This window comes from Tamandua tetradactyla, chromosome 5 (genome assembly GCF_023851605.1).
Source record: "Tamandua tetradactyla isolate mTamTet1 chromosome 5, mTamTet1.pri, whole genome shotgun sequence".
In the NCBI taxonomy this organism is placed as follows: domain Eukaryota; kingdom Metazoa; phylum Chordata; class Mammalia; order Pilosa; family Myrmecophagidae; genus Tamandua; species Tamandua tetradactyla.
Window position 1 is genome coordinate 119,577,907 of NC_135331.1, and position 25,999 is coordinate 119,603,905.

The 25,999-nt window shown below is 37.4% G+C and overlaps 1 protein-coding gene and 1 pseudogene across 1 annotated transcript in view; one reads left to right on the top strand and one right to left on the bottom strand.

Annotated features, from left to right (window-relative positions):
• The window catches only part of EYS (EGF-like photoreceptor maintenance factor), a 1,737,133-nt gene that overhangs the window by 55,045 nt on the left and 1,656,089 nt on the right, over nt 1–25,999 (bottom strand). The window contains 1 exon segment of the mRNA XM_077159432.1: nt 18,386–18,558. Within this exon segment, the coding sequence (XP_077015547.1) occupies nt 18,386–18,558 (173 nt within the window).
• Nucleotides 9,854–10,854, top strand: LOC143682711 (dehydrogenase/reductase SDR family member 7 pseudogene; annotated as a pseudogene).

Here is a 25,999-nt window from a genome sequence, read left to right on the forward strand (position 1 = left end):
CTGCTCTAGTTACATTATCCATCTGTTTTTGCATGTTGTCCACTCTTTCCATTTTAGCCCTTAACATATTAATCATAGTTATTTTAAATTTCTGGCATGATAATTCCAAAATCTCTTCCAAGTCTGGTGTTGATGCTTGCCCTTTCTCTTCAGATTGTGTTTTAGTCTTTTAGCATGAATGGTAATTTTTCTTGAAAGATAGTCATGACCTTTCAGATAAAGGAAACTGAGGTAAGTAGGCCTTTAGTGTGAAGTTTTATGTTAGCTGATTAGAAGTCAAGCTATATTTACTGTTTGCTATAGCTACAGGTGTGCCCGTTTGAAAGGATGTATGTACCTGAGAAAAGCCATGTTTTAATCCTAATCCCATTTTGTAAAGGCAGCCGTTTCTTCTAATCCCTATTCAGTACTGTATGTTTGAAACTGTAATTAGATCATCTCCCTGGAGATGTGACTCAATCAAGAGTGGTTGCTAAACTGGATTAGGTAGAGATGTGTCTCCACCACTCCAGGTGAATCTTGATTACTTTACTGGAATCCTATAAAAGAGGAAACATTTTGGAGAAAGGAGAAGATTCTCAGAGAGGAGAACGAGAAGCAGAGAGTCTACCAGAAAGTAACCTTTGAAGACGAAGAAGGAAAATGCCTCCCAGAGAGTTTCATGAAACAGGAAGCCAGGAGAGGAAGCTAGCAGATGACACTGTTCACCACGTGCCTTTCCAGTTGAGAGAGAAACCCTGACTGTGTTCACCATGTGCCTTTCCACTTGAGAGAGAGAAACCCTGAACTTCATTGACCTTCTTGAATCAAGGCATCTTTCCCTGGATGCCTTAGATTGGATATTTCTATAGACTTGCTTTAATTGGGACATTTTCTTGGCCTTAGAACTGTAAACTAGCAACTCATTAAACTCCCCTTTTTAAAAGCTGCTCTGTTTCTGGTATATGCATTCTGCTAGCTAGCAAACTAGAACACCAGAGATCTGTTGTTTTGGCCTCCTTTGTTGTCTTTGGGTTTCTTTAGCAACTCCTTAAACAGGGCCTGAGCCTTGCATTTCTGTTCAGCTCTAACTCCCTATTATTATATGGGAGCCCTGTCTATATGGTGGTAAGATGTGTGTGCGTGTAAGCATTCTATAATCCTATGACCAGGTTTCTTTTAGTAAGCCTGTGTCCTTGGACTCTGACCTTCGCGAGTACTTCTCAGGTTTTATTTTTTCTACCATTAGGTGAGGCAGGAAGGCTAGAGGGGCTAGAGTTGGGTATTTCCTTTCCAAAGTCAGTTCTGTTCTGGTAAAACCCATGTTGGTTAGGCTCTGATAAAAGTTTTCCTTGAAGGCAGCAATTCATTCAGGAGAACAGAGTACTCTGAGAGTATGATAAAATGGTTAAATTTCCCCTCCTCTTGCCAGAGGCTCAGAGGATTTTTCTCCAATCTTGTGCAACTCCTGGAGGTAAAACTCTCAAAAGTATGGGGTCTCCAAAGGCTGGGTCTCCAGGAGGTTTTATTTCTCAGGCTAGCCTACGCTCAGTCTCTGGCAATTTGTCCATTACTCTTTAGTATTTCTGCTAGATACTGGGCCCCATTCTGGTTTCTGCTCCAAGTAAGCTGTGCTTTTCAATTTGCCTATCTCTCCAGTTTTGGGGGCAGTGATTTGCCCTGTGACCTTAATTTTCTGATGGCTCTAAAAAAAGTTATTAATTTCTACCTTTTCATATTTTTGTTGTTATTGTTATTGTTGTGAAGATGAAACTGACACTTCCAAGCTCTTCATGTGCTGACCAGCAGGGCTTGTTTTTCTTTTGTGTGTGTCTTTTTTAAAATACCTTGCTTGAAGTGAATGCCCATAGCTAGAATCTTCTATTTATCTCACTGGTTTGAAATTCTTAGTATTTCAAAGCCATGGGTTAAAAAATTTCAACATCCCTTGTTTTTAGATAAAGGATAAATCTGTTTTAACAGGTAAGACAGGCAAAAATGTATTTTAAATAAATTGTACAATACATAGATACTTGATATCTTTTACTGCTTTATCATGATTATTTTGTGTATTAGATTTTTACAAGTTAAGGAAAGTATGGAATGTTCTGATGCTTTTGGATGTGAGTGGGTTTGTCTGTGGAGGCCGGAAGCTACAGATATTCAAAGAACTCTGATTCAGTAAGTAATATTTATCGTGATTAAATTAGCTGATGAACATTTCCTCCTTTGTTCATTTTGAGACAGAATTTGGGAAAGGTCCAGGTTTTCTAGTGACTCATGCAAAGTTGTTCTGACAGTGAATCATCTTTGGGTGACTTTACTAATCAATGTAGATGAATTAAGAAGAAACACCAAATCCTGATTTCTTGGGCCCCTGATCTACTGGAGTCTGGTCAACATCTGTGCCTCAAGGCTGGCAGTGTGAGGGGCTATATCAGAAGAGATGCTTTTATGAGTGGCATAATTGCTAATAATCCAGATGACTTCCAAATGAAACCCACTTTCTTCATAACCATCATTTTATGACCTTGTTTATTCTAAATAAATAAATGAAAAATTACCGATATTTTTATTTACTGCTATTTAATAATTGTAGAATGGACTGGCATGAGGCCAGTGAAAAATCTGGTGAAAAAGAACATAGAATTGACTGATTAATGATGTGGAAACACTTGGATTGCAATAATGTACCATCTGATGCAGGGAACATATAGGTTTTTAAAATAAGCAATATTCTGAGTAAAGATATTGTGTCTCTTCAAAATACTTAAGAACAGATGATGTGGGATACCACAGTAAGAGCTTTTTAGCATGAGCAAAGGATTGCTTCAGGAAGAGCACAAATTGGCATAATATCAATGGTCAGGGGAAAGATGCAGGTATTTATAATAGGCTGTTGAAAGTATTTGACTTGGTAGGAGACAATAAGGTAGTAGCTTGATTTTTCTTTATGATTGCCCTTCAGATATGCTCCATAGGTTCTTCCATTCTCATTTCTGGCAGTATCTTTGCAATTCTATACTTCTTTGGACATTTTCCGTTCTCATTAAAATGTTCTCATTTTTGGCTATTAAGATATCCCTTTCCGTATGAATCAAGATCCCAATCCCTTGCTTAATCTCAAGTTTTCTCTTTTTCCCAGCTCAGTTCTGATTCAAACGTAGAAAGCTATAATAGGGAAGGGGGTGAATGTGGTGTGAATTTCTGCTGTTGGCACTTGAACTTGCCTTCCTTCTTCACATTCCATTCTGCTGTTTTTTGCGTTCCAAGGTCACACTGGGGATAAAAGGACAATTAAATGTCTTTCTTTTCTGATGCTGTTTGTCATTCTCTCTGAGCTGTCTAATGCCCTCTGCCATGGCACACACTCTTTTGGATCTTTGAATGCCCCTAATCCCCACTGGTACCTCTGTTCTATTGTTCTCAAAAAGGGTCATGACCTCCTCCTCCTCATCCTTCTCCTTCTTCTACTTTTACTTTTTATTTGAAACAATTCCAAACTTCCAGGGCAGTTGCAAAAATAATTTAAAAAACCCATACAGAGAACCTCAACATACCCCTAGATGTTGACCTAGATCTGACTTATAATATTTAGCTATATTTGCCATATTATTCTGTCTACCTACATCTATCTTTCTATCTATCTAATCATCATATATATACGTATAATCTCACCCTCTAAAAAATCTCACTCTCTAAAATTGGTCTATTTCTACAGTAATTTGTGTAATCATGCTCCTTGAACACTTAATACTTCCATGCATATTTCCTAACAATGAGGATATTCACTTATGTAACTACTTTGAGAACAGATATCAAGTTCAAGAAATTTAACACTGTTATCAAGTTACAGCCTATATTCCAATTTTTCATATGTCCCAATGATATTCTTTGGGGTATTTTCTCCTCCATTATCTGATCCAATCCAGGATTTTGCATTGCAATTAGTTGTTATTGCCTCATTAGTCTCTCTCTTTTTAAACTGTGTAAACTATATGCAACCTAAAGATTTCTGTTTCAAGCCTACTTGAACATATAATTCAGTGGGATTATTCACATTTACAACTTGTGCTTCTCCAACTACCATCCATTACCAGAAATTACTTCATATGCAAATAGAAACCCTGCCCCCATTCCTTGTGCATCCCCCTCCCTCTCTCTTACCCTCTAGTAACCGTACTCGACTCTCTGTCTCTATACAGTTTCATAGTTATTTCATATAAGTGTAGTCATGCATTATATGTCCCTTTGTGTCTGACTTATTTCACGTGATATGATGTCTTCAAGGTTCATCCATGTTGTATCATGTATCAGAACTTCATCCCTTTTTATGGCTAAATAATATTCCATTGTATGTATACATCACACTTTACTTATCCATTCATCTGAGGAATGGATGTTTGGGTTCCTCACAACTTTTATGTATTGGGAGTAATGCTGCTATGAATATTGCAGAATATTGCAATGTACAAATATGTGTTTGTCTCTGATTTCAATTTTTGGGGGGCATACACCTAGATGTGGGATTGCCAATTCTTTAAATTTCAAAGAATTTAAAAAATGTTTAACTTTTTGAAGAACCACAAAACAATTTTCTACATTGTCTGAAACATTTTACATTATCACCAACAATTTATAATCTTCTTTCTCTATATCCTTGCTAGCACTTGCTAATTTCTGGTTCATTTTTAAAAATAATAACCATTCTAGTGATAGTGGGTGATATCTCATTGTGGTTTTGATTTGCATTCCCTAATGACTAATGATGCTGAATATATTTTCATACACTTATTTACCATTTATGTATCTTCTTGGAGAAATATCTATTTGAGTCCTTTGCCTGTTTTAAATTGGGTTTTGTCTTTTTGTTGTTGAACTTTAGGAAGTCTTTATATATTCTGGATATAAAACCCTTACCAAATATGTGGTTTCCAAATATTTTCTCCCATTTTCTGGGTTGTCTTTTCACTTTCTTGATACACTAAAAATCTTGATACACTTATCATTCTGATAAGTTTGAATTTATTGTTTTTCCTTTTGTTGTAAAGTCTAAGAATCCATTGTTTAATACAAGGTCCTAGAGATATTTACTTATGTATTATTTTCAGAATTTTATGGTTTTAGCTGTTATGTTTGGTCATTGATATACTTTGAATTAATTTTTGGGTATGGTATGAGGAACAGGGTCCACTTTCATACTTTTGCATGTGGATATCCATTTTTCCAAGCACCGTTTGTTGAAGAAATTATTCTTTCCCTATTGAATAGATTTGACACCCTTGACAAAAATCAATTAATCATAAATATGTGGGGTTATTTCTATGCTCTTGATTCTATTACAGTGGTCTAAATGTCTGTCTTTGTGCCAGTACCACACTGTTTTGATTACTGTAGATTTGTGAAAAAGTTTTGAAATAAGGAAGTGTGAGTCCTCCAAATCTGTTCTTCTTTTTAAAGATGGTTTTGGCTTTCATAATCCCTTGCCCTTCCTTATGAATTTGATGATTTTATCTTTTCCATTTCTACAAAGAAAGCTATTGGAATTTTGATTAGGATTGTAGTAAATGTATAAATTACTTGGGGTAGAATTGACATCTTAATGATTTTAAGTCTTCCATAAGCATGAAATATGTTTTCCATTTATTTAGGTCTTCCTTTATTCTTTCAGTAACGATTTATAGTTTTCCCAACCAAATGCTTTAAATTTTGGTTAAATTTATCCCTAGGATATTTTATTTATTTTGGTTGCTATTGTAAATTAATTGATTTCCTGATTTCCCTTTTGAATTGTCCATTGCTGTGTAAAGAAATATCTCTGATTTTTGTGAATTGAACTTGTGCCTTGCCCCTTAGCTGAATTTGCTTATCAACTCTAATAGATCTCTTACTCATTCTTTGAGTTTTAATGCTCTTCTCATTTATTTTGGGGGTATATACTGTCCCATCTGCTTACAATTAACAATCCTCTCCAAAAAAATCCTTTTCGCTGAACCAATTCTCTCAATTTTTCATCTTTTTATAAAATATAGACTAAGAGTGGATGATGCATTGAGTGCTATACCTTGATAGATTCCATATGGATTATTTCTCACTTTTTTTCCACTCAGAATAATGCCTGGAGATCCCTGCAAGTTGTTGCATTAGGTTGTTTCCTTTTTTTTTTTTTCAGCCCTGCAAAAACAGAGCCTCCAAAAATTTTGTGCAATACGGTTGATTACATGGTATGTGATTTCTCAATAAGTTGTTCTTTTTTGTTGCTATCCCTTGAGTAACTTCAGTGTTAAGAAGGCAGTTGGATGAGATGAGCAAACAGGTAGACTGAAATAAGTTTTGTAGGACAGGAATGGATTACCTAGTGGGCTTCTAGCAATTGTTCAGAATTATTTAATTTACTTGTCTCAATGGCAAGAAGGAGTTAATATTTAAATTTCATTCAGATAACAATTTTGATAGTATATTCAACTTAGTCTGTACCAGAGTTTCAGATATCTAAAAAATGGTCCTTTCCTCTACTAATTCTAGCTTAATCTCTTCAGGTTCTTTAACTGGGAATTTCCTAGATTCCCTGCCACTGTTCTGAAAGTTCTAACCAGCCACAGAAATCAGGACCATCCCTATTAATATTTAAGTTGGAGAGGATAATAGCTACCAGATGGCAGCAAAGTGCAAGCAGAAAATGATCGATTTGATTTTTTCAGTTGGATCCCTATATTCTGACTGCCCACTTGGACAGGTTTGCCCAGGCGATTCCATTAACTTCACAATTATAGAACTGTAGCTGTTATGCAATTGAATTCTTTACTCTGATTATGGTGTTATGGAGGTCTTTTATTAGGACACTTAAAACTATATCACATATGACAAAAGAAAACTTTATGTGTTGATTTGAAGAAGATACAGGGCTTGAGATATTAAAAAGCATATCCTTTTCTGTTTTTTTTCCTTATCCACTCCTCCAACTATCCCCATTTAGACCTTGTGTCTTATAGTCCATATTTGGCCTAGGGGTCCTTAGAGCTTTAGCTAAGGATACTGATGTGATTGAGATTTAAAGATGTGTGCATTCTACAATAACTTTTCTTTTAAAGTAAACCCCAGCCAATCTTGTGTATAATCGGTGGCTTCAGGTGGGGAAAGTTGGGCAGTGAAGTTGTAGGAGGAGATGAGGGCATGAAATGCAGTAAGGAGCTCATGATTAGAGTTTGGGGAGCTGATGAGAAGTAGAGAATCACATTCCTTCCCCTTCAAGTGTTAGTTGAATGATGGTCATGAAGATGAAGTTGTGCTATTCAGCTGATTATTAGTCAGGGTTCTCTAGGGAAACAGAACCAACAGGAGATATCAGTAAATATGAGGTTTTATAAAAGTATCTCATGCAATGAGTCTAAATTCTGTAGGGCAGGCTGCAGGCTGGAAAAAGATATGAAGGTTTATGATGAATTCCCCAAGGCAGGCAGACTTGCTGAAGTAGAGATGAAAATTCTACCTTCTGACTGCTGAAGCCATCCTGTCTCCTTTTAAAACTTTCAATTGCTTGGTTTCAGTGTCTCTCATTGCAGAAGACTCTCTTCTTAGTTGTTGTTGATGTAATTAGTCATGGATTACGTAGTCACAGATACAATCAACTTACTGATAATTTAAGTCCATGAAATGTCCTCACGGTAATGGTTAGGCCAGTGTTTCCTTGACCAGACTATTGGGTAGGACTGTCTGGCCAAGTTGAGATATAAACCTAACCATCACAGTCTGTCCACTGTCAATTCAGCAACTTTACACATCACCTTAAACAATACACAATCTCTAAACAAAAAACACTAACAAATATATTTTTTACTCAACATACTCACTTGTCCTGCTCACAAACCCGAAACACACTTAATCTCTTCAGAATAGGAAGCAAGTCTTTGGAAGTTATTCACTCTTAAATTTGATATCCTATAACTTAATACTATGACATGAACAATACAACTTAAATATATGGGGATAAAATAGAAAAGAAAACAAAAATATTTACATTATATAAATGCAAACATTTATTTTGTATTTTACATAATACAAACAAAATAAAGAAATATTCATATGATTATAATCCTCATTTTTGTAACAGGTCACGTGGTTGTAGTTCATATTTATCACTACCTTCTTCAATTACCCACTCCATGTTCCCTTTAACTTCAACAAGCACCTCAGTTTGTCATGGTTCCTTGCCTGGTAGGATGACACAAACCTTCATTCCTGAAATTTCTGGGCCATTGGTAGTCCTGCCTGGATTGGGTTGCTGTAGTTTTCCATTTCTGGTGAAAAGTGTGCCCTCTGGACATTCCTGAGGTGTTTGAGCAGGTGTTCAATGTTAAATTAACTCTAACTTTCCAATCTAAGTCTTTGGATCCTCTGATCCTCATTGTAGCAGCACAGGTCTGGCATTTTGACTTTAGGTAATGTTGGACATCTTTTGTTCCAAGTTTCAGTCAACCACCCAAACAAACTGTTAATGCTACCACATTGAATGCAGACTCTCTGCTTAGTGGGCTCATATCAATAAATTCAGGCTGATCCAACTTTATATTCCTTCTACCATTATCTGACACCATTAATACCCATTCCCACACATATTCCCCTGATTTCTGTCTATATAATTGGAAAACTCATGCAGTTCTTTTGGAGTATAGGATACTTCCTCATGGATCACATTTTGTACCTCATCTGTTGAGGCCTGTTAGGACTTTAGGCTAGTTATAGGTCTGGAAGAAAAGAGAGGTAGTGGTAGTGTATTATGAAAATAATTAGAAGTATCTTTCAAGCCAATTACTTCAGGGCATTCCCTTGCAGTTTCACCTGGTGAAAGGAGATTAATTTCTCCAGACAGATGAGTGAGGGATGTTTCCTCCGGGGAGGTAGTTACAGGTTTAGCAGGCACTGAATGGTTAATCTCTTCAGGTGGAGATTGGGTGGCAGACTCCTCAGGGGAGACAGGAGGTCAGGAAGCTGTTTCTTCATGTCAGGCTGAAGGTTGGATAGCTTTTTCCTCAAAGTGGGTTGGAGATTGTATGGCTATTTCCTTAGGGCTGGCTGGAGGTAGGGTGGCTCTTTCCTCAGGGCAGACCATTATAGGTTTATCTAGCAAAACTCAGCAAAATCTAGGGCTTCAGTGTCCTCACTGCCATTATTTTCAACCTATATGTCCTGATCCCAAGTTTCAGGATCCCATTCCTTTCCAATCAATGTCCTCACTTTTAACAGCAGACACCCTATTAGTTTACATTGTAAATCTGCAGCTCGCACAATGAGACTCTGGGTTCATTTTGCAGAGATCTTAAGTCTGTGGCCACAGGAAATAAGATTTTCTTTCAGGGCACACATAGAAACTTTTACATTTTTCATGTAGAACTTATATTTCAAATTTGAAGCCTTCAGCTCATCCTTTTTTTTTAATAACTGCATTCAGTATATCTAGGAAAACCAGCTAACATCATCATACCATTTAACTTCACAAAAATCTCACCTAGAGTCTTGCCTCATGTAAGCATAGGATTAGCAGAATCAAATGGTGATATTTTGTGTATCTCTATTGCCAACTCATGCCATGGACTGTCAATGCCATTTTCTTTAAAAAAACATATCTTTATTGATATATCTTCAAGCACCATAGAGTCCATCCAAAGTATACAATCAGTCACTCACAATATCATCATATAGTTTGCATTTATCATCATGATTATTTTTAGAACACTTGCATTACTCCAGAAAAAGAAATTAAAAGACAAAAAATATAACTCATGAGATGAGAGAGGAACCCTGAGCCTGTTCACTATGTGCCTTCTAATTTGAGAGAGAAACCCTGAACTTCATCGGCCTTCTTGAACCAAGAATGGGAGCTGACCGATATGGTAGTGTGGGTGACGGGAGCCTCAAGTGGAATTGGTGAGGAGCTGGTTTACCAGCTCTCTAAACTAGGAGTTTCTCTTGTGCTATCCGCCAGACGAGTGAGTGAGCTGGAAAGAGTGAAAAGAAGATGCCTTGAGAATGGCAATTTAAAAGGAAAAGATATACTCGTTTTGCCCCTGGACCTGACCAACAGAAGTTCTCATGAAGTGGCTACCAAAGTTGTCCTCCAGGAGTTTGGTAAAATTGACATTCTGGTCAACAACGGTGGAAGATCCCAGCGCTCTCTGTTTGTTGACACCAACCTGGACATCTACGAGGAGCTCATAGAGCTGAACTACCTAGGGACGTTGTCCTTGACGAAGTGTGTCCTGCCTCACATGATCGAGAGGAAGCAAGGGAAGATCATTACTGTGAACAGCCTCATGGGCATCATAGCTGCCCCTCTTGCTACTGGGTATTGTGCCAGCAAACACGCTCTTCGGGTTTTTTTTAATAGCCTCTGAGCTGAACTTGCTGCATATCCAGGTATAACAGTTTCTAATATTTGCCCAGGACCTGTGCAGTCAAATACTGTGAAGAATGCCTTAACTGAAGAAATCTCAAAGCCCATAGAAAATATTGGAGACCAGTCCTACAAGATGGCAACTAGTCGTTGTGTGTGATTGATGTTAATCAGCATGGCCAATGATTTGAAAGAAGTTTGGATTGCAAAGCAACCTTTTCTATTAGTGGCATATTTAGGACAATATATGCCAACCTTTGCCCTGTGGCTAACCAGCAAGTTGGGAAAGAGAAGGATTGAGAACTTTAAGAATGGTGTGGATGCAGATTCCTCTTACTTTAAACCCCTGAAGAGAAAGCATAACTGAAGAGCCCTTACATCATGGTCTTGGAAGGCGAGATGGGAGACATGAAAACAGCAATCTTTTTATGCACCGAAGACTAATTTGTGAATTTATTTTTTAATAAATATAACTTTTCTTTCAACATGTAATGAATAAAAAAGTCAAAGATTGCCATGAAAAAAAAATATATATAACTCATATATCCCACAGCCCTTACACCTCCCTCTCATTAATCACTAGTATTACAATCTACCCATTTTTTTAACCCTTCATCTTTCCATATTATTTATTTATTTATGTCCTTATTTTTTAATTCATCTTTCCATACCCTGGATAACTGGAGCATCAGATGCAAGGTTTTCACAATCACATGGTCACTTTGTAAATGCTATATAGTTATACAATCATCTTCAAGAATCAAGGCTCCTGGAATACAGGTCAACAGTTTCAGATACTTCCCTCCAGTCACTCCAATACACCATAAACTAAAAAGGGATATCTATATAATGCGAAAGGATAACCTCCAGCACAGCCTCTTGGCTCTGTTTGAAATCTCTCAGCCACTGAAACTTTATTTTGTCTCACTTCTCTCTTCCCTTTTTGGTCAAGAAGACTTTCTCAATCTCATGATACGAGGTCCTGGCTCATCCTTGGGAGTTGCTCTAGTTTACTAGCTGCCGAATGCAATATACCAGGAATGGAATGGCTTTTAAAAAGAGGAATTCAATAAGTTGCTAGTTTACAGTTCTAAGGCCGAAAAAATGTCCCAATTAAAACAAGTCTATAAAAATTCCAATCTAAAGTATCCAGGGAAAGATACCTTGGTTCAAGAAGGCCGATGAAGTTCAGGGTTTCTCTCTCAAGTGAGAAAGCACATGGCAAACACAGTCAGAGTTTCTCTTTCATCTGGAAAGGCACGTGGTGAACACGGTTAGGGTTCCTCTTTCATCTGAAAGGGCACATGGCAAACATGACGTCATCTGCTAGCTTCTTCTCTCCTGGCTTCCAGTTTCATGAATCTCCCCAGGAGGCATTTTCCTTCTTCATCTCCAAAGGTCACTGGCTTGTGGACTCTGTGCTTCGTGGTGCAGCAGCATTCTCTGCTCTCTCTGAATCTCCTTCATTCTCCAAAATGTTTCATCTTTGATAGGACTCCAGAAACTTATCAAGACCCACCCAAATGGGTAGAGACATGTTGTCACCTAATCCAGCTTAACAACCACTTTTACTCAAATCACATTTCCAGGGAGATGATCTGATTACAGTTTCAAACATACAATATTGATTAGGGATTATTCTATCTTTATGAAATGGGATTTTGATTAAAACTTGGCTTTTCTAGGGGACATACATCCTTTCAAACCAGCACAGGAGTCATGTCCCATGTGGCCAGGGAGATTTATACACCTGGGGGTCATGTCCCATGCTCGGGGGAGGGCAGTGAATTCACCTGCTGAGCTGGCTTAGAGAGAGAAGCTATATCTGAGCAACAGAAGAGGGTCTTGGGGGGTGACTCATAGGCATAATTATAGGTAGGCTTAGCTTGTCCTTTGCAGAAATAATTTGCATAGGGGCAAGCCCCTAGATCAAGGGCTCAGCCTATTGAATTTGTTGTCCCCACTGCTTGGGAAAATATCAGGAATTTCCCAGATGGGAAGTTCAATACTTTCCCCTTTCTCCCCAGTTCCCCAAGAGGACTTTGCAAATAATTTTTTATTCTCTGTCCAAATTACTCTGGGATGTTTTGGGGCATCACACTAACCTGTACAAACCAACAATAACTCACTCCCTATTCTAGTTTCCATGTAATTGTGGTATTTGAATAAACTGACTATATAAGTTAAATTAGATAATACACTCCCATAATATAAATTTTGCACTAAATAAACATCTTTCCCTTTGGTCTCACATAGAAGTTGAAGTTGTAAAATATAGACCATATCATCCTTTACCCTTCATTCTGATTTATCTTGGTCTTATCCAGATCAGCTTCATTCATATCTCAACTTGAAGTCTGTCCACTTTTCAACTTTTTAAACAGTAGCTATATTGGATAATGCTGGCTTTCATAGCTTCTGAGCTCTAACTCTGAATCTCAGGTGTCACACAAATACTCGAAGTTTCAGGAAATGACTAGTTCATACACATATAGCTCAGCATCTCAGAATTTATAAAAAACATTTAAAACTCCTGAATATATGTGACTGTTGTAAGAACTTACAATCTAGGAACCTTTACAATAGGCTTTAACCTGATAACTCATGCTCTTGATATCAATTTTCCAAATTTGTATATTATAATTAATCCATATGAGTAAGGCATGATAATATTTGTCATTTTGTTTCTGACATTTCATTGAACATAATGGCCTCAAGTTTCATTCACCTAGTTGCGTGCCTCACAACTTCATTCCTTTTTGCAGTCACTCAGTAGTCTGTTGTATGTGCACACCACAGTTCCTGCTTCCACTCCTCAGTCAATGTACCCTTAGGCCACCTCTATCCATTGCAAATCTCAAATACTTCCACCAAAACACCAGTGTGCAAATGTCCATTCATGTCCCCATTCTCAGTTCCTCCAGCTATATACCTAGCAACAGGGTTTCAGGATCATATGGCAATGCCACCCTAGCCTCCTGTGGATCCATCACAATCCCCTCTGGAGGGGCTGCACCTCTTTGCTTCCCAAAAACAGTAAATCAGTATATTCCTTTCTCCACAGTTTCTCTAGCACTTGTATTCCTCTGTTCATTTTTTTTTTGTATGCTGTATGGCGGGGTAACATTTCATTATTTTTCCATGTGGGTATCCCGATATTACAGCACGAAATTGTTGAATTTTTGTTTGGTTGTTTGCTTGTTTGTTTTTTGGGGGGGAAATTCTCTCTGTTCATTATTTATTATTATTATTTTTTTTGCAAGGTTAGGCACCGGGAATCAAACCCAGGTCTCTGATAAGGCAGGCGAGAACTCTGCCTGCTGAGCCACCGTGTCCTGCTCTCTGTTCATTTTTAAACAGTTTTATTTGCTCATCATACTATTCAACCTAAGTAAAATACCAATGGTTCCCAGTATAATCACACAGCCATGCCTTCGCCACCACTATCTATATGAGGACATTTCTTTTTCTTCCACAAAGAAACCCATAACACACCCCCATATCCCCCACTTATTGACATTTAGTTTTAGTATAATGCTTTTCTTACATTCAATGGAAACATATCACAATGTTACTGTAAACTATGAACCTAAATTTTATTGATTGTATTTTTTTCTATATACCATCCCCTTTTCAATAACTGGCAATGTTGACATTATTTGTTCTCCCTCATGCAAAAATATTCTTATATTTGTACATTTAATCACCATTATTGCCCACTCTAGGCATTCTTAAGTTATAATGTCTCAGTCTTTATCCTCTATCTTTCCTTCTGGTGTCATACATACCCCTAGCCCTTCTCCTTCAACCGTACTCACTTTCAGCTTCATTCAGTGTACTTATATTATTCTTCTACCATCAGATAGTATTGTGTTATCCATTTCTGAATCTTCACAATCAGTCATTGTGCTGTTTGAAAGAATTATGTATCCTAGAAAAGCCATGTTTTAATCCTGATCCAATCTCACAGGAGCAGTCATTTTTTTGTAAATCCCTATTCAACAATGTAGGTTGGAATCTTTTGATTAGATTATTACCACAGAGATATGACTCCACCCATTTCCAGGTGGGTCTTTATTAGTTTACTGGAATCCTTTAGAAGAGGAGACACTTTTGGAAAAAGCTGAGATCCAGAGAGCCATGAGAACCACAAGAGCCCACACAGCCAGAGACCTTTGGAGATGAAGAAGGAAAATGTTCCCAGGGGAGCTTCATGAAACAAGCAGTCTGGAAAGAAAGTTAGCAGATGTATGTTCACCATGTGCCTTTCCAGTTGAGGAAGAAACCTTGAACTTCATTGGCCTTTCTTGAGTGAAGTTATCTCTGGTTGGTGCCTTAATTTGAACATTTTTATAGACTTGCTTTAATTGGGACATTTTCACAGCCTTAGAACTAAACTTGCAACTTAATAAATCCCCCCTTTTAAAAGCTGTTCTGTTCTGTTTCTGGTATATTGCATTCTGGCAGCTAGCAAACTAGAACAGATTTTAGTACCAGAGAAATGGGGTGCTGCTGTGGTTTGCAAGTAGCAAACATGTTAGAATGGTGTTTTAAATGGAGAAGGGGAAGATTCTGGAAGAGTTGTGAGGGGCTTGATAGAGTAGACCTGGAATGCTTTGAAGAGACTTTGGTAGAAATGTAGACTCTAAAGATGCCTCTGATGAGGGTCTAGACAGAAATGAGGAATGCATTATTGCAAACTGGAAGGAAGGTGATCCTTGTTTTGAAATGGCAGATAATCTGGCAAAATTGACTAGTGGCTTTGGCTAGAAGGCATATTTTAAAAGCCATGAATGTGGATATTTAGCAGAAGAGATTTCCAAGTTAGACGTGGAAAGTGCAGCCTTGTTCCTTCTTGCAGCTTATAGCAAAATGAGACTGCAAAGAGATAAGCCGAGAACTGAACTCTTGGGTACAAAGAAACCAGAAATTGAGGTTCTGGAGGTTCTGGGCTTCCATGAAGGGAGACCCCAGACAGAGAGTGGTGCCCCATGAGGATGTGACCAAATGTGGAACCAGTCAGCCATTTCATAGAAAGCCAGGATTGGAGATGGAGTTATCCAGGAAGGATTTGTGGAAACTCCTGCTGTCTGGTGGGCACAATTTGAGCTGACTATATAGAAAGCCAACAAGAGTATTGCAGGATCTATATAAGCAGAACCAGTCAGTCTGGACTGAGAGGAACAGAAAAAGGACCAATTGGAAGAAAAAAACTTCAGAGACAGAATATGGAAGCTAAAGTCTAAAGTCAAGAAGCTTTGGGCCAGGAAAGTGGACCTACTTAAGCACATGGAAAGGGTGAGTTTGCCCCAAAGACAGAGGATGGGCCTTCCACCTCCCTGCAGTGGAAAAGTTGTGCTGCCTCAGGCATTAGAGAGGGTGGAATACATTCCTTGGGGATTGGGGAGAGCCTGGCTGCCACCACATGGAGGTTTGAGTATGTGCCCTAGAGATGGCAGAGAGCCAGCGTGCAGCCTTGATGTTTGCAGAGAGTGGAGCCTAGAAAAAGGTGGTCTCCCCAATGTCCCCCAGGGTTGCATTTGGAGAGAGGCAGGCTGCTGTGTAGGCCCTTGGAAAGGGTGGGACTGCTGCTTTCTAAAGCCCTAAAGATAAATGACTTTGAAATCTAATGGAGTTTGCCCTGCAGATTTTCAAAACTGCTTGGGTCCAGTAACCTCAGAGTTCCTTCCAGTTCCTCCCTATGGAAATGGATATATGTATCCTGTGACTGTTCCTCCTTTATATGCTGGCAGCAAATAACCTGTTCTGAGTTGGGTCCAGAGCCAGAGCAGAGTTTGGTCTTAGAACATACCATGCCTGTAACTGACTTTGATGAGAATTTGTACTGGTTTTGACCTTGTATTGTATTTGTATTGCTACTGAAGTGGATTAAGGATTTCTGATGCTATGATGGGATGAATGCATTTCATATATGGGAAAAACAAGTCTTTTTTAGGGTCCAGAGGGCAGAATGTGCTAGTTTGAGAGGATTGTTTACCCTAGAAAAGCCATGTTTTAATCCTGATCCAATCTTGTGGGGGCAACCATTTCTTTTAATCCCTAATCAACAATGTAGATTGGAAACTCTTGATTAGATTATCTTCACAGAGATGTGACTTATCCAATTGTGGGTATTAACCTTGATTAGAGGGAGATGTGACTCCCCCATTTCCGGGTGTGTCTTCATTAGTTTATTGGAATTCTTTAAAAATGGAGAGATTTTTGGAAAAAGCTTGAGATCCAGAGAGCCATGAGAACCATTAGAGCCCAAGCAACCAGAGACCTTTGGAAATAAAGAAGGAAAATGTCCCCAGGGCAGCTTCATAAAACAAGAAGCCTGGAGAGAAAGCTAACAGATGTCTCCATGTTTGCCATGTGCCTTTCCAGTTGAGAAGGAAACCCTGAATGTCATCGGCCTTTCTTGAGTGAAGGTAACCTCTTGTTGGTGTCTTAATTTGGACATTTTTATAGACTTGCTTTAAGTGGGACATTTGCACAGTCTTAGAACTGTAAATGTGCAACTTAATAAATTCCCCTTTTTAAAAGTCATTCCATTTCTGGTATATCGCATTCCAGTAGCTAGATAACTAGAATAGTCCTGTTGAATATTCTGTACTCCTTCAGCACCATATGCCCAATCTCTACTCTTTTTCTATCTCTTGATAACCTGTGTGTCAATGCCATCTTGATTATTGGAAATAGAGTCATCACCACCTTTGAGTCTAATCAGAGTAGAAACCAATGGCAAAAATCCATTTTAAAGATTCTGTTTCTCAAGAACCATACCCAGTACCAAAGCTGTATTAATCAGTGTTCTCTAGGGAAAGAGAACCAGCAGAAGATATATGTAAAAATGAGATTTTGTAAAAGTGTCCCATGCAATTTGGGGCATACATGAGTCTAAATTCTGTAGTGCAGGCTACAAGCTGGCAACTCTGATAAAGATTTTCTATGAATTCTCCAGGAGAGGATGGCTGGCTAAAGTAGAAATGAAATTCTCTCTTCTGACAGCTGAAGTCATCACTTCTCCTTTTTAAGCCTTCAGCTGATGGGTTTAAATGTCTTTCATTGCTGAAGACACTGTCCTTAGTTGATTGTAGATATAATCAGTCATAGACAATTTAAGTACACAAATGTCCTTGCAGTAATGGTTAGGCCAGTGCTTGCTTGACCAGAAAACTAAGCACCATCACCTGGCCAAGTTGACACATAAACCTAACCATCACAGGCTGCAAGGACAGAAGAGACATGACTTAGGTTCATCTATATCTAAGAGGGAGGGAACAAGTTGTTCTGTTCTATCTACCCCCCCCCCCCACCGCCAAGCTCACCCCACAGTGTGCCTAGGGAGTGGAGGAAATCCCAAAGTTCTTATCCAAGCCAAGGTTTAAAGGTGAGGTGTGGTCAGTCTTAGGAGCATCCATAGCACTAGCTACAGCCCAGATGAGGTGTCTGAGCAGTCCAAGAGATCGCTGTGCTCCCTCAGAGCTATTAACCATAATTTGCCCTAGTGGTACGAACATTAGCAATCACACAGGGATAGGGAAGGAGAGTGAAGCAAATGTGGCCTAGAAAATGGAAAGTTCTTTACTGTTGCAACTGATTTGGGGAAATTTCACCCTTCAAATTTCTCCTCTTACCCTCTGGAGCTGATGACTGTGCCTTTTGATACCTTTGAGAGTTTTGAGTCACGGAAGGCACAGAAGTGAGAAGCAGGAAGATAGAGCCTTGTTCTAGAACTGAGTGATGAACCTAAGCTCATTGAATGATGTGATTGAATTTAACACAAAACATCTACACTAAACAGATACAGAGTTTAAAATTAATGTACTAAAAATATTCTAAAAATAAAGCTGTACTTTTAAATGGTTGAGTTTTGAGCACCGTCCTACCTGAGAAATATGATGTCAAAAGTAGAGTGGACTCTTTTATTATTTACATTTCATTTTATTTTCCAAAGAGGAAACTGACTTAGTAAATTCATGGACAGCAAAATGAATGGAAATCCTGCCTTACCTTCTTCACAGTACATTCCAGTAGTTCCTAGAGGACAGTAGCAGGTGTATCCATCAGGCATGGAAACACAGGTTGCTCCTTTGCTACACTGGTGTGGAGGGTTGTGCTCAGGATCACAGGTGGAAACTGCCTCTGTGCAGAATGCTCCTTTCCACCCAGTGGGACAGTTACAGCTGTAGTTTGAGAAGTAAGACAAGATGATTTGAGCACTTGAGCAGAGATATACACTTGTATATTTGCCATGATGTTAACTTGGCAATTTCAACTGAAGTTCCAGGATATGAGATTTTCCCATATCAAAATGAATTGTCATTCACATTATAAAAATCCAAATTTTCAAAGAAAAGAACTAATAATTGGTTTTAGGACTATTGGATCCCTTGCCCAGGTGCTTATTAACCACATCAAGGAATGAGAAAAGTTGAGACTGTGGAGATTGAAAGAGAATTTTATGAGAATAATTTCTTTGGTTCAAACTGCATTGTTAGTCCCTTCTCCTGGCCCCTCACCACCAGAGGGAGAAGGCAGTGCACAGAGTTGTTACTGCCTACAAAAGGATATTCTTGGAGATTTTAATTTGTGTCCTCTGTTGCTTGCAAATGTACAGGCCTGACTCCTGGGGCTGCAGAAGGAACTACAAATCCCTCCATTCAGAGGCTTGTCAAATGTGAGTGACTCTCAGGCATGGAATGTGGCACACTTAGACAGGATCCATAAAAATGGATCTTGCCCAAAAGGGTAGACTGCCAGCTGCAGAGAACTTGGTAGAGTCAGTATATGGCTGAGACAGAAGCTAAAGGGTAATAGGGATCACCGAGTTCATGGAGAGATCCTGTATGTTGAGTATGGTATTGGGAGAGACCCAGTAAAGGAGTCTATGATGGACCCACTAAAGATAGAGTTGCCAGACACAATGCTGGACTTTTAAATTTAAATTTCAGATGCACAAGAAATGCTTTTTTAAGTATAAATATGTCCCATGCAATATGTGAATTTCAGATAAAGAATACTTGGGACATACTGATATCATACAATTATTTGTCGCATATGAAATTCAAATGTAACTAGGCATGCTATATATACATTTTTTTTTTAATCTGGCAACTCTACACTAAAGGGCATGTGAGAAAAAGTGTTAGCTTGAAATCTCTGCCAGGCCCAAAGAGTACTAAACCATCAGTACTCAGTAGTGCCAGTCTACGAAGCGCATATCAGGATGGGAGGTGGTGTGTGCAGACCTTCTATTCATGAAGCAGTTCTGGTCAATAGTCTTAAAAAGTGAAGTGTTTATTAGTATACTGAAATGGATGCTTTGAGTTAACGAATTGAGACTGTCTTTGCAAATTTAAGTGTTTATTAGATAAGAAGCAGGAGAAAATTCAACAGGCCTTCCGATGTGTTTATCCAGGACCTAGGAAAAGGATCACTCCTGCTGAGCAGGTTTAAAAACAGAGTGGGAAACAAAAATACATTTACTTTTTTAATATACCCATGGGTTCTGAGTTATATTTATTTGCTCTCAGTTCATTACAGTGGTCTACTTACTGGTAAACTATGGATACAGTTGACATTAAAGCAGTGCTGGGGTTTCTGAAAACAAATCACCTATAGCAAAATTTCTCATGTTAGACGTTCAAGATGAGGTAAGTGGAAAATGGGAGTATCTTGGATTACAGGCAGTTTATCTAGTCTGCTTTAGCTAGATCAGCCTTTACTACCTCACATTGTATAGCATATAGAGGGGGAGGTGAGGACAAAGTACTCTCTTTTTGCAAATATTATTAGCAACCTTCATCATTTTACAGAAACAATAGTTAGGGGGTTCATAAAATTGGGCTTAAATAAAAGGAAGAAAACAAAAATCACCTGAAACCTCTGGCCATAGCAAAACTGGCTATCTTTAGCAATTTAGCATACATTTTGCACTAATCTTTCTAAGCAAATATGGATAGTAAAGAATGCTTTAAATAGTGTTTTATATCCTTTTTGTTTAAAAGCATTTTATTGTGAAATACATAAAATGTTTATATTTAGTTCAAAGATTAATGATAAAATGAACTTCTTTGACTTTACCACCCAATGAAACAAAATTACCAGGAGCTGAAAGACCCATCATGCCATCCCTGATAATCTGCTTCTCCCTCCCCCAGGGAGATAACCACTATCCTAAATTTCAGAATAATCATTCCTTTGATTTTCCTTATTGTTTTATATTTAATTTTGTCTATTCTTGAGCTTCAGAAAAATGTACTGATACTGTATGCTTTGTTCAATGACTAACTTTCATTAGAGATGGATTTACCCATGTTGATGCATGAAGCTGTTGTTCATTCATTCCTATAACCATATAAATGAACAGAAATTCTTAAATTTTGTGTAGCTGATATTTCAAAATTTTATTTTTTTATTTTCTTCTTGTAGAATTAGTTTTTATTTACAAATATTATACCCACCAAGCAAAAGTTCTCCTTCACCATCACGTGGTAACTTCTAAGCTACTATTTGTGTCTGGAAATTTGCTATTTCTAGAAATCTCATAAAGTGACATTATACCATACATGTCCTTATGTGCCTTGCTTATTTCATTGAACATAATATTTTCAAGGTTCATCTATGTTGTAGCCTGTCTCAGAACTTCATTTTTCCTTAAATTTTTTGTTTTCATATCCTTTCTCTGTTTCTTCCTCCCCATTCTGTTCCATCTCTCCAGGGGCCGACTTTGCCTCTACACAGCCCTCCTGGCAGGTGTCATTGTGCTTGTCTAAGCCTCCCTTGCTTTCTTTTGCTCTTCTTCACCATCCCCTTAAAGTTTTTTTTTTTTTAATATTATTTCTTATTTTTATTTTTCCAAAACAAACACTTCCATTTTCCCATTTTCTTTCCCTATTACTGCTAATCACTAACTCTGTGAATTTTATATTTCTAGTTATGTCTTATAAGTGACATTATTTAACATTTATCCTTATGTGCCTTGCTTATTTCACTGACCATAATGTTTCCAAGGCCCTTCCATGTTGCAGCAAGTCTCATAACCTCATTCCTTCTTATGGCCAAATAACGTTCCATTGCTTTTGTGTACTGCATTTTGGTTAAGCATTCATTTGTTGATGAGCACCTGGGTTGTTTCCACCTTTTGGCCACTGTAAATAATGCTGCTGTTAACATTGTTGTGCATGTCGCTGTTCAAGACCCTGTTTTCATTAGGGGTGGAATTGGTGAGTCATATCGTAATTATATTTGGAATTGCCATAATACATTCCATGGCAGCTGCTTCAGTTTACATGCCTCCCAACAGTGCCCTAAAGTTCCATTTGTTTTTAGTATTCTCCCCAACACTTGTTTGTTTCTGCTATTTTAATAATAGTCATCCTGTGGATGTGAAGTTGTAGCTTATTGGGATTTTGATTTTTAGTACCCAAATAACTAATAATGTTGAACATCTTTTCACATGCTTGCCAGCCATTTGTATATCCTCTTGGAAAAATGTCTCTCCAAGTCCTTTATCCATTTTTTAATTGGGTTGTTTGTCTTTCTGTAAAAGGTCTTTACGTATTCTTCATACTAAGTCCTTATCAGATACATGGTTTGCAATTTTCTCCCATTCTGTAGGTTGTCTTGTCACTTTCTTGATAATGTTCTGTGATGTACAACAGTTTTTAAATTTTGATGCAGCTGAATCTACTGTTTTCCTTGCTTGTGTTTTTAGTGTCATATTTAAGATTCCATTCCGAATCTCAGGTTGTGAAGTTTTCCTTATGTTATCTTCTAAGAGTTTTATGCTTAGGTCTTTGACCATTTTGGGTAAATTTTTGTTTATAGTGTGAGGTAGTGGATTATCCAGCTTCATTCTGTTGCATGTGGATACCCAGTTTTCTTGACACTGTTGTTGAAGAGACTGTTCTTTCCCCATTGCATGTATTTAGTAGTCTCGTCAAATTTCAATTGGTCATAGTTATGTGAGCTATTTTTGGGTTTTCAATTCTATTCCATTGGTTTGTCTGTCTAGTACCACACTGTTTGATTACTGAAGCTTTGCAGAACATTTTGATATTGGAAAGTGCACGTCCTCCCTTTTTAAAAATTGTTTTGGTTATTCAGGGCCCTTTGCGGTTCATTTCTGAAAAAAAAAGTGCCTACTAGAATCCTAGGAATTGCATTGACTCTTTAGATTGCTTTGGCTAGTATTGACAGCTTAACAATAGTGACAATAGTATGTCTTCCAGTCTATGAACAGCGAGTATCTTGCCATTTACATCTTCTTTAATTTCTTTGAGTAGTGTTTTGTAGGTTCCAGTGTACAAGTCTTTCACATCATTATATTTATCCCTAGATGCTTTATTCTTTTAGATGCTATAGGAAATGGAATTGCTTTTTCAATATCCTCCATGGATTGTTCATTGTTAGTATGTAGAAACACAATTGATTTTTGTTTATTGGTCTATCCAGCCACTTTGCTGGTTCATTTATAAGCTCTAGAATTTTTTGTGACTTCCTTTGGGTTTTCTTTATATAAGAAATATTGTCTGCAATATGTCCACATATTGCCTGTAAATAGAGATAATTTCATGCCTTACTTTCTAATTTGGATACACTTTATTTCTTTTTCTTGCCTCACTACTTTGGCAAGAGCTTCTATACAATATTGAGTACCAGTAGCAAATGTGGGCATTCTTGCCTTGCTCCTGACCTTAAGGAGAAAGGCTTTAAATCTTTCACAATTAAGAATATGCTAGCTGTGGGTTTTTAATAAATGAGTTTTATCATGTTGAGGTAGTTCTTTTCTATTTCTAGTTGTCTGAGTGTTTTTACGAAGAAAGGATGTTTGATTTTGTCAAGTGTCATTTCTGCATCAATTGAGATAAGCATGTGTTCCCCTGCCCCCCACTTTGTTTTATTTGCTTGATTTGTTATATTGATTGCTTTTTCTTTTTTTTTTTTTTTTTTTGGCATGGGAAGGCATGGGGAATCAAACCTGGATCTCTGGCATGGCAAGCAAGAACTCTGCCTGCTGAGCCACCGTGGCCTGCCCTACATTGATTGCTTTTTATATGTTGAACCACCTTTGCATTCCTGGGATAAATTCCACCTGGTCCATTGTATAATCTTCTTAATATGCTGTTGGATACAGTTCACTAATATTTTGTTAAGGAGTTTTGCATCTATATTCATAAAGGAAATTGTAATTTTCTTTTCCTGTGTGTATAATGCTGGCCATATAGAATGTTTAAGGAAGTCTCCTTCCTCTTGAATTCTTCAAAAGAATTTGAGGAGAATTAGTGCTAACTGTCCTCTGAAATATTTGATAGCATTCACCAGTGAAGCCATATGGTCCTGGGCTTTCTCTTGGTGGAAGCCCTTAGATTTTTTATTCCATCTCTGAACTTTTTATAGTTCTGTTCTTCTGAGTCAGTTTAGGTGATAGGTGTGTTTCTAAGAATTTTTCCTAGAAGTGCCGTAGGAATTCAGATGAAAGTGAGGAGGAAAGCTCTGGGGATGAGAACACAATATCACCAACACACATTCACCAATGTATATTGAAACTTTAATTCTAGGAGGAATTTAAACAGAAAATCCTCCTCCATTTGAAACTTACAGGTGGGAGCATAGGGAACATGCATAAAAAAGTAAAGAATAAATAAAAAAGAATCTGGGGATATTGCCATTGCGCTAAAAAGGGTGATTAAATAGGTCATGATGAAAGAATATTTATACGCTTATTGTATGTAAATAAACAACTGAGCCAAAAGATGTTTGAAAAATTTTCCAAAATGGAGAAAAACAAAATACAGAATCAATCTGCTATAAAATCACCTATATTTTGAGGATTACAAATAGCATAAAATGTGTAAAGATCTTGTTGCAAAATATAGGATGTTTTATCAATTCTAACAAGAAAAACTACATTAAAAATTCGTATTAAATAACTTTAAAATAAAATAAAGCTCTCTAATGTCATTACATTTCTTTTGATGATTGCACCATCTAGTGGTTTTTTTAATCTACTTAAATAAAGACAAAGCTAAGAACAAAATTAGTCTTACTGCCTTATAGACAGACATTGTAATTATAAAATATTTATAATATAAAAACAATTTAAATCACACTAAGCCAAATATAATACAAATGCAATAAACTTATTTGAAAATAACATTTTAAATAAAATAGATTCTTAATGATTCCTCTTAGAATTTTTAGGTTTGAAACAACTAGTATTTGTTTAATGATCTATAAAATTACTTTCAAATACCATATATTACTATCTTAAATTATGTTTTAAGAAAGATTTTCATTAGAATGATTTTCTGCAAGTTCAGATTTTTCTTTTTGTTCCCTGACTCCTTTAGCATTCCAGGAAATATAGTAAACTGTCTCAAGTCTTCATTCATTATTCCTTACTTTGGGTGTTGATATTTTTCTAACCCTTGAAGTTAATTCATTAATGTTTCTTCCTTTAATCCACATTTAATTCTCTGTTCTGAGAAAGAGTAGACTTTGGAGAGGTAAATGTATAAGGTGGAGTTGTCCACATAGAAGGAAAAGTAGAAACAAAACAAGGAGAGGTAGATAGGGATTCATTTAATTAATGTATATTTTTTGTGTTAGTATGCTAGATGTCTGCCACTGTGCTTAGCACTGATAATTCCACAACATAGAAGTTCTGATTTTTGGCCCCATGGGACTGTTTTTGGAGTGATTGTATTAGTAGGCAATTTTAATACAATGGGACATTTTAGTGAGTACAGGAAATACTTTTGAGGTGAGACTTGTCACCATGAGTGGGTACATGAAGGGGTAGGAGACTAGACATTAAAAGAAAGCTAGAGCCTAAAGGCCTTGAATAACAGACTGAGATTGCTCAACTTGTAAGTGACAGACATGAGGAGAATGACTTGAATAATGTGGCATATTTTAGGAATATTAATCTGGTCTGTATAAAATGACCCCATGGTAAAACTGTAACTCCCTAATGATGCAATTTTAATCTTGATAGGGCCTTATATATTTTTTATGTTTTTCTACTACTTTCCAGCAGTGGCTGGAAAATTTTTCTGTAAAGGACCAGATAGTATTCACTTTTGCTTTGTGGGCCATACAGACCGTTGCAACTGCTCAACTCTAACATTATTGAAAACAGCCACATATAATATATAAATGAATGTGTGTGGCTCTGGCCCAATAAAACTTTATTTACAAAAATGAGTAATGGGTCAGATTTGGCTCATGGGACATAATTTGCTGACCTGTGCATTAGACCATTTGCTCCATGAGAGCAAAGACCATGTCTGTTGTGTCTCTGTTATATTCCTACGGTCAAGAACAGATCCTGTCATATCATCATTTTCATTTACTATCCAGAGAATGAATGAATAAATAAATGAATGAGACATTGTTGGGATAAGGAAATAAGTGGATGCAAAGAGCATGAACAGGGAAATGGTTGAAGCAGATCTGAGAGGTATTTTTAAGACTTTGGAAGTGATTTGGTATAAAAGACAATAGTAACAGTTAATATTTACTGAGGTTGCCAGACATTCTTCTAAGTACTTTAAATGTATTAACTCATTTAATCTTACCAATACCTCTGCAGAGAGGATATTATTATAATACTCATTT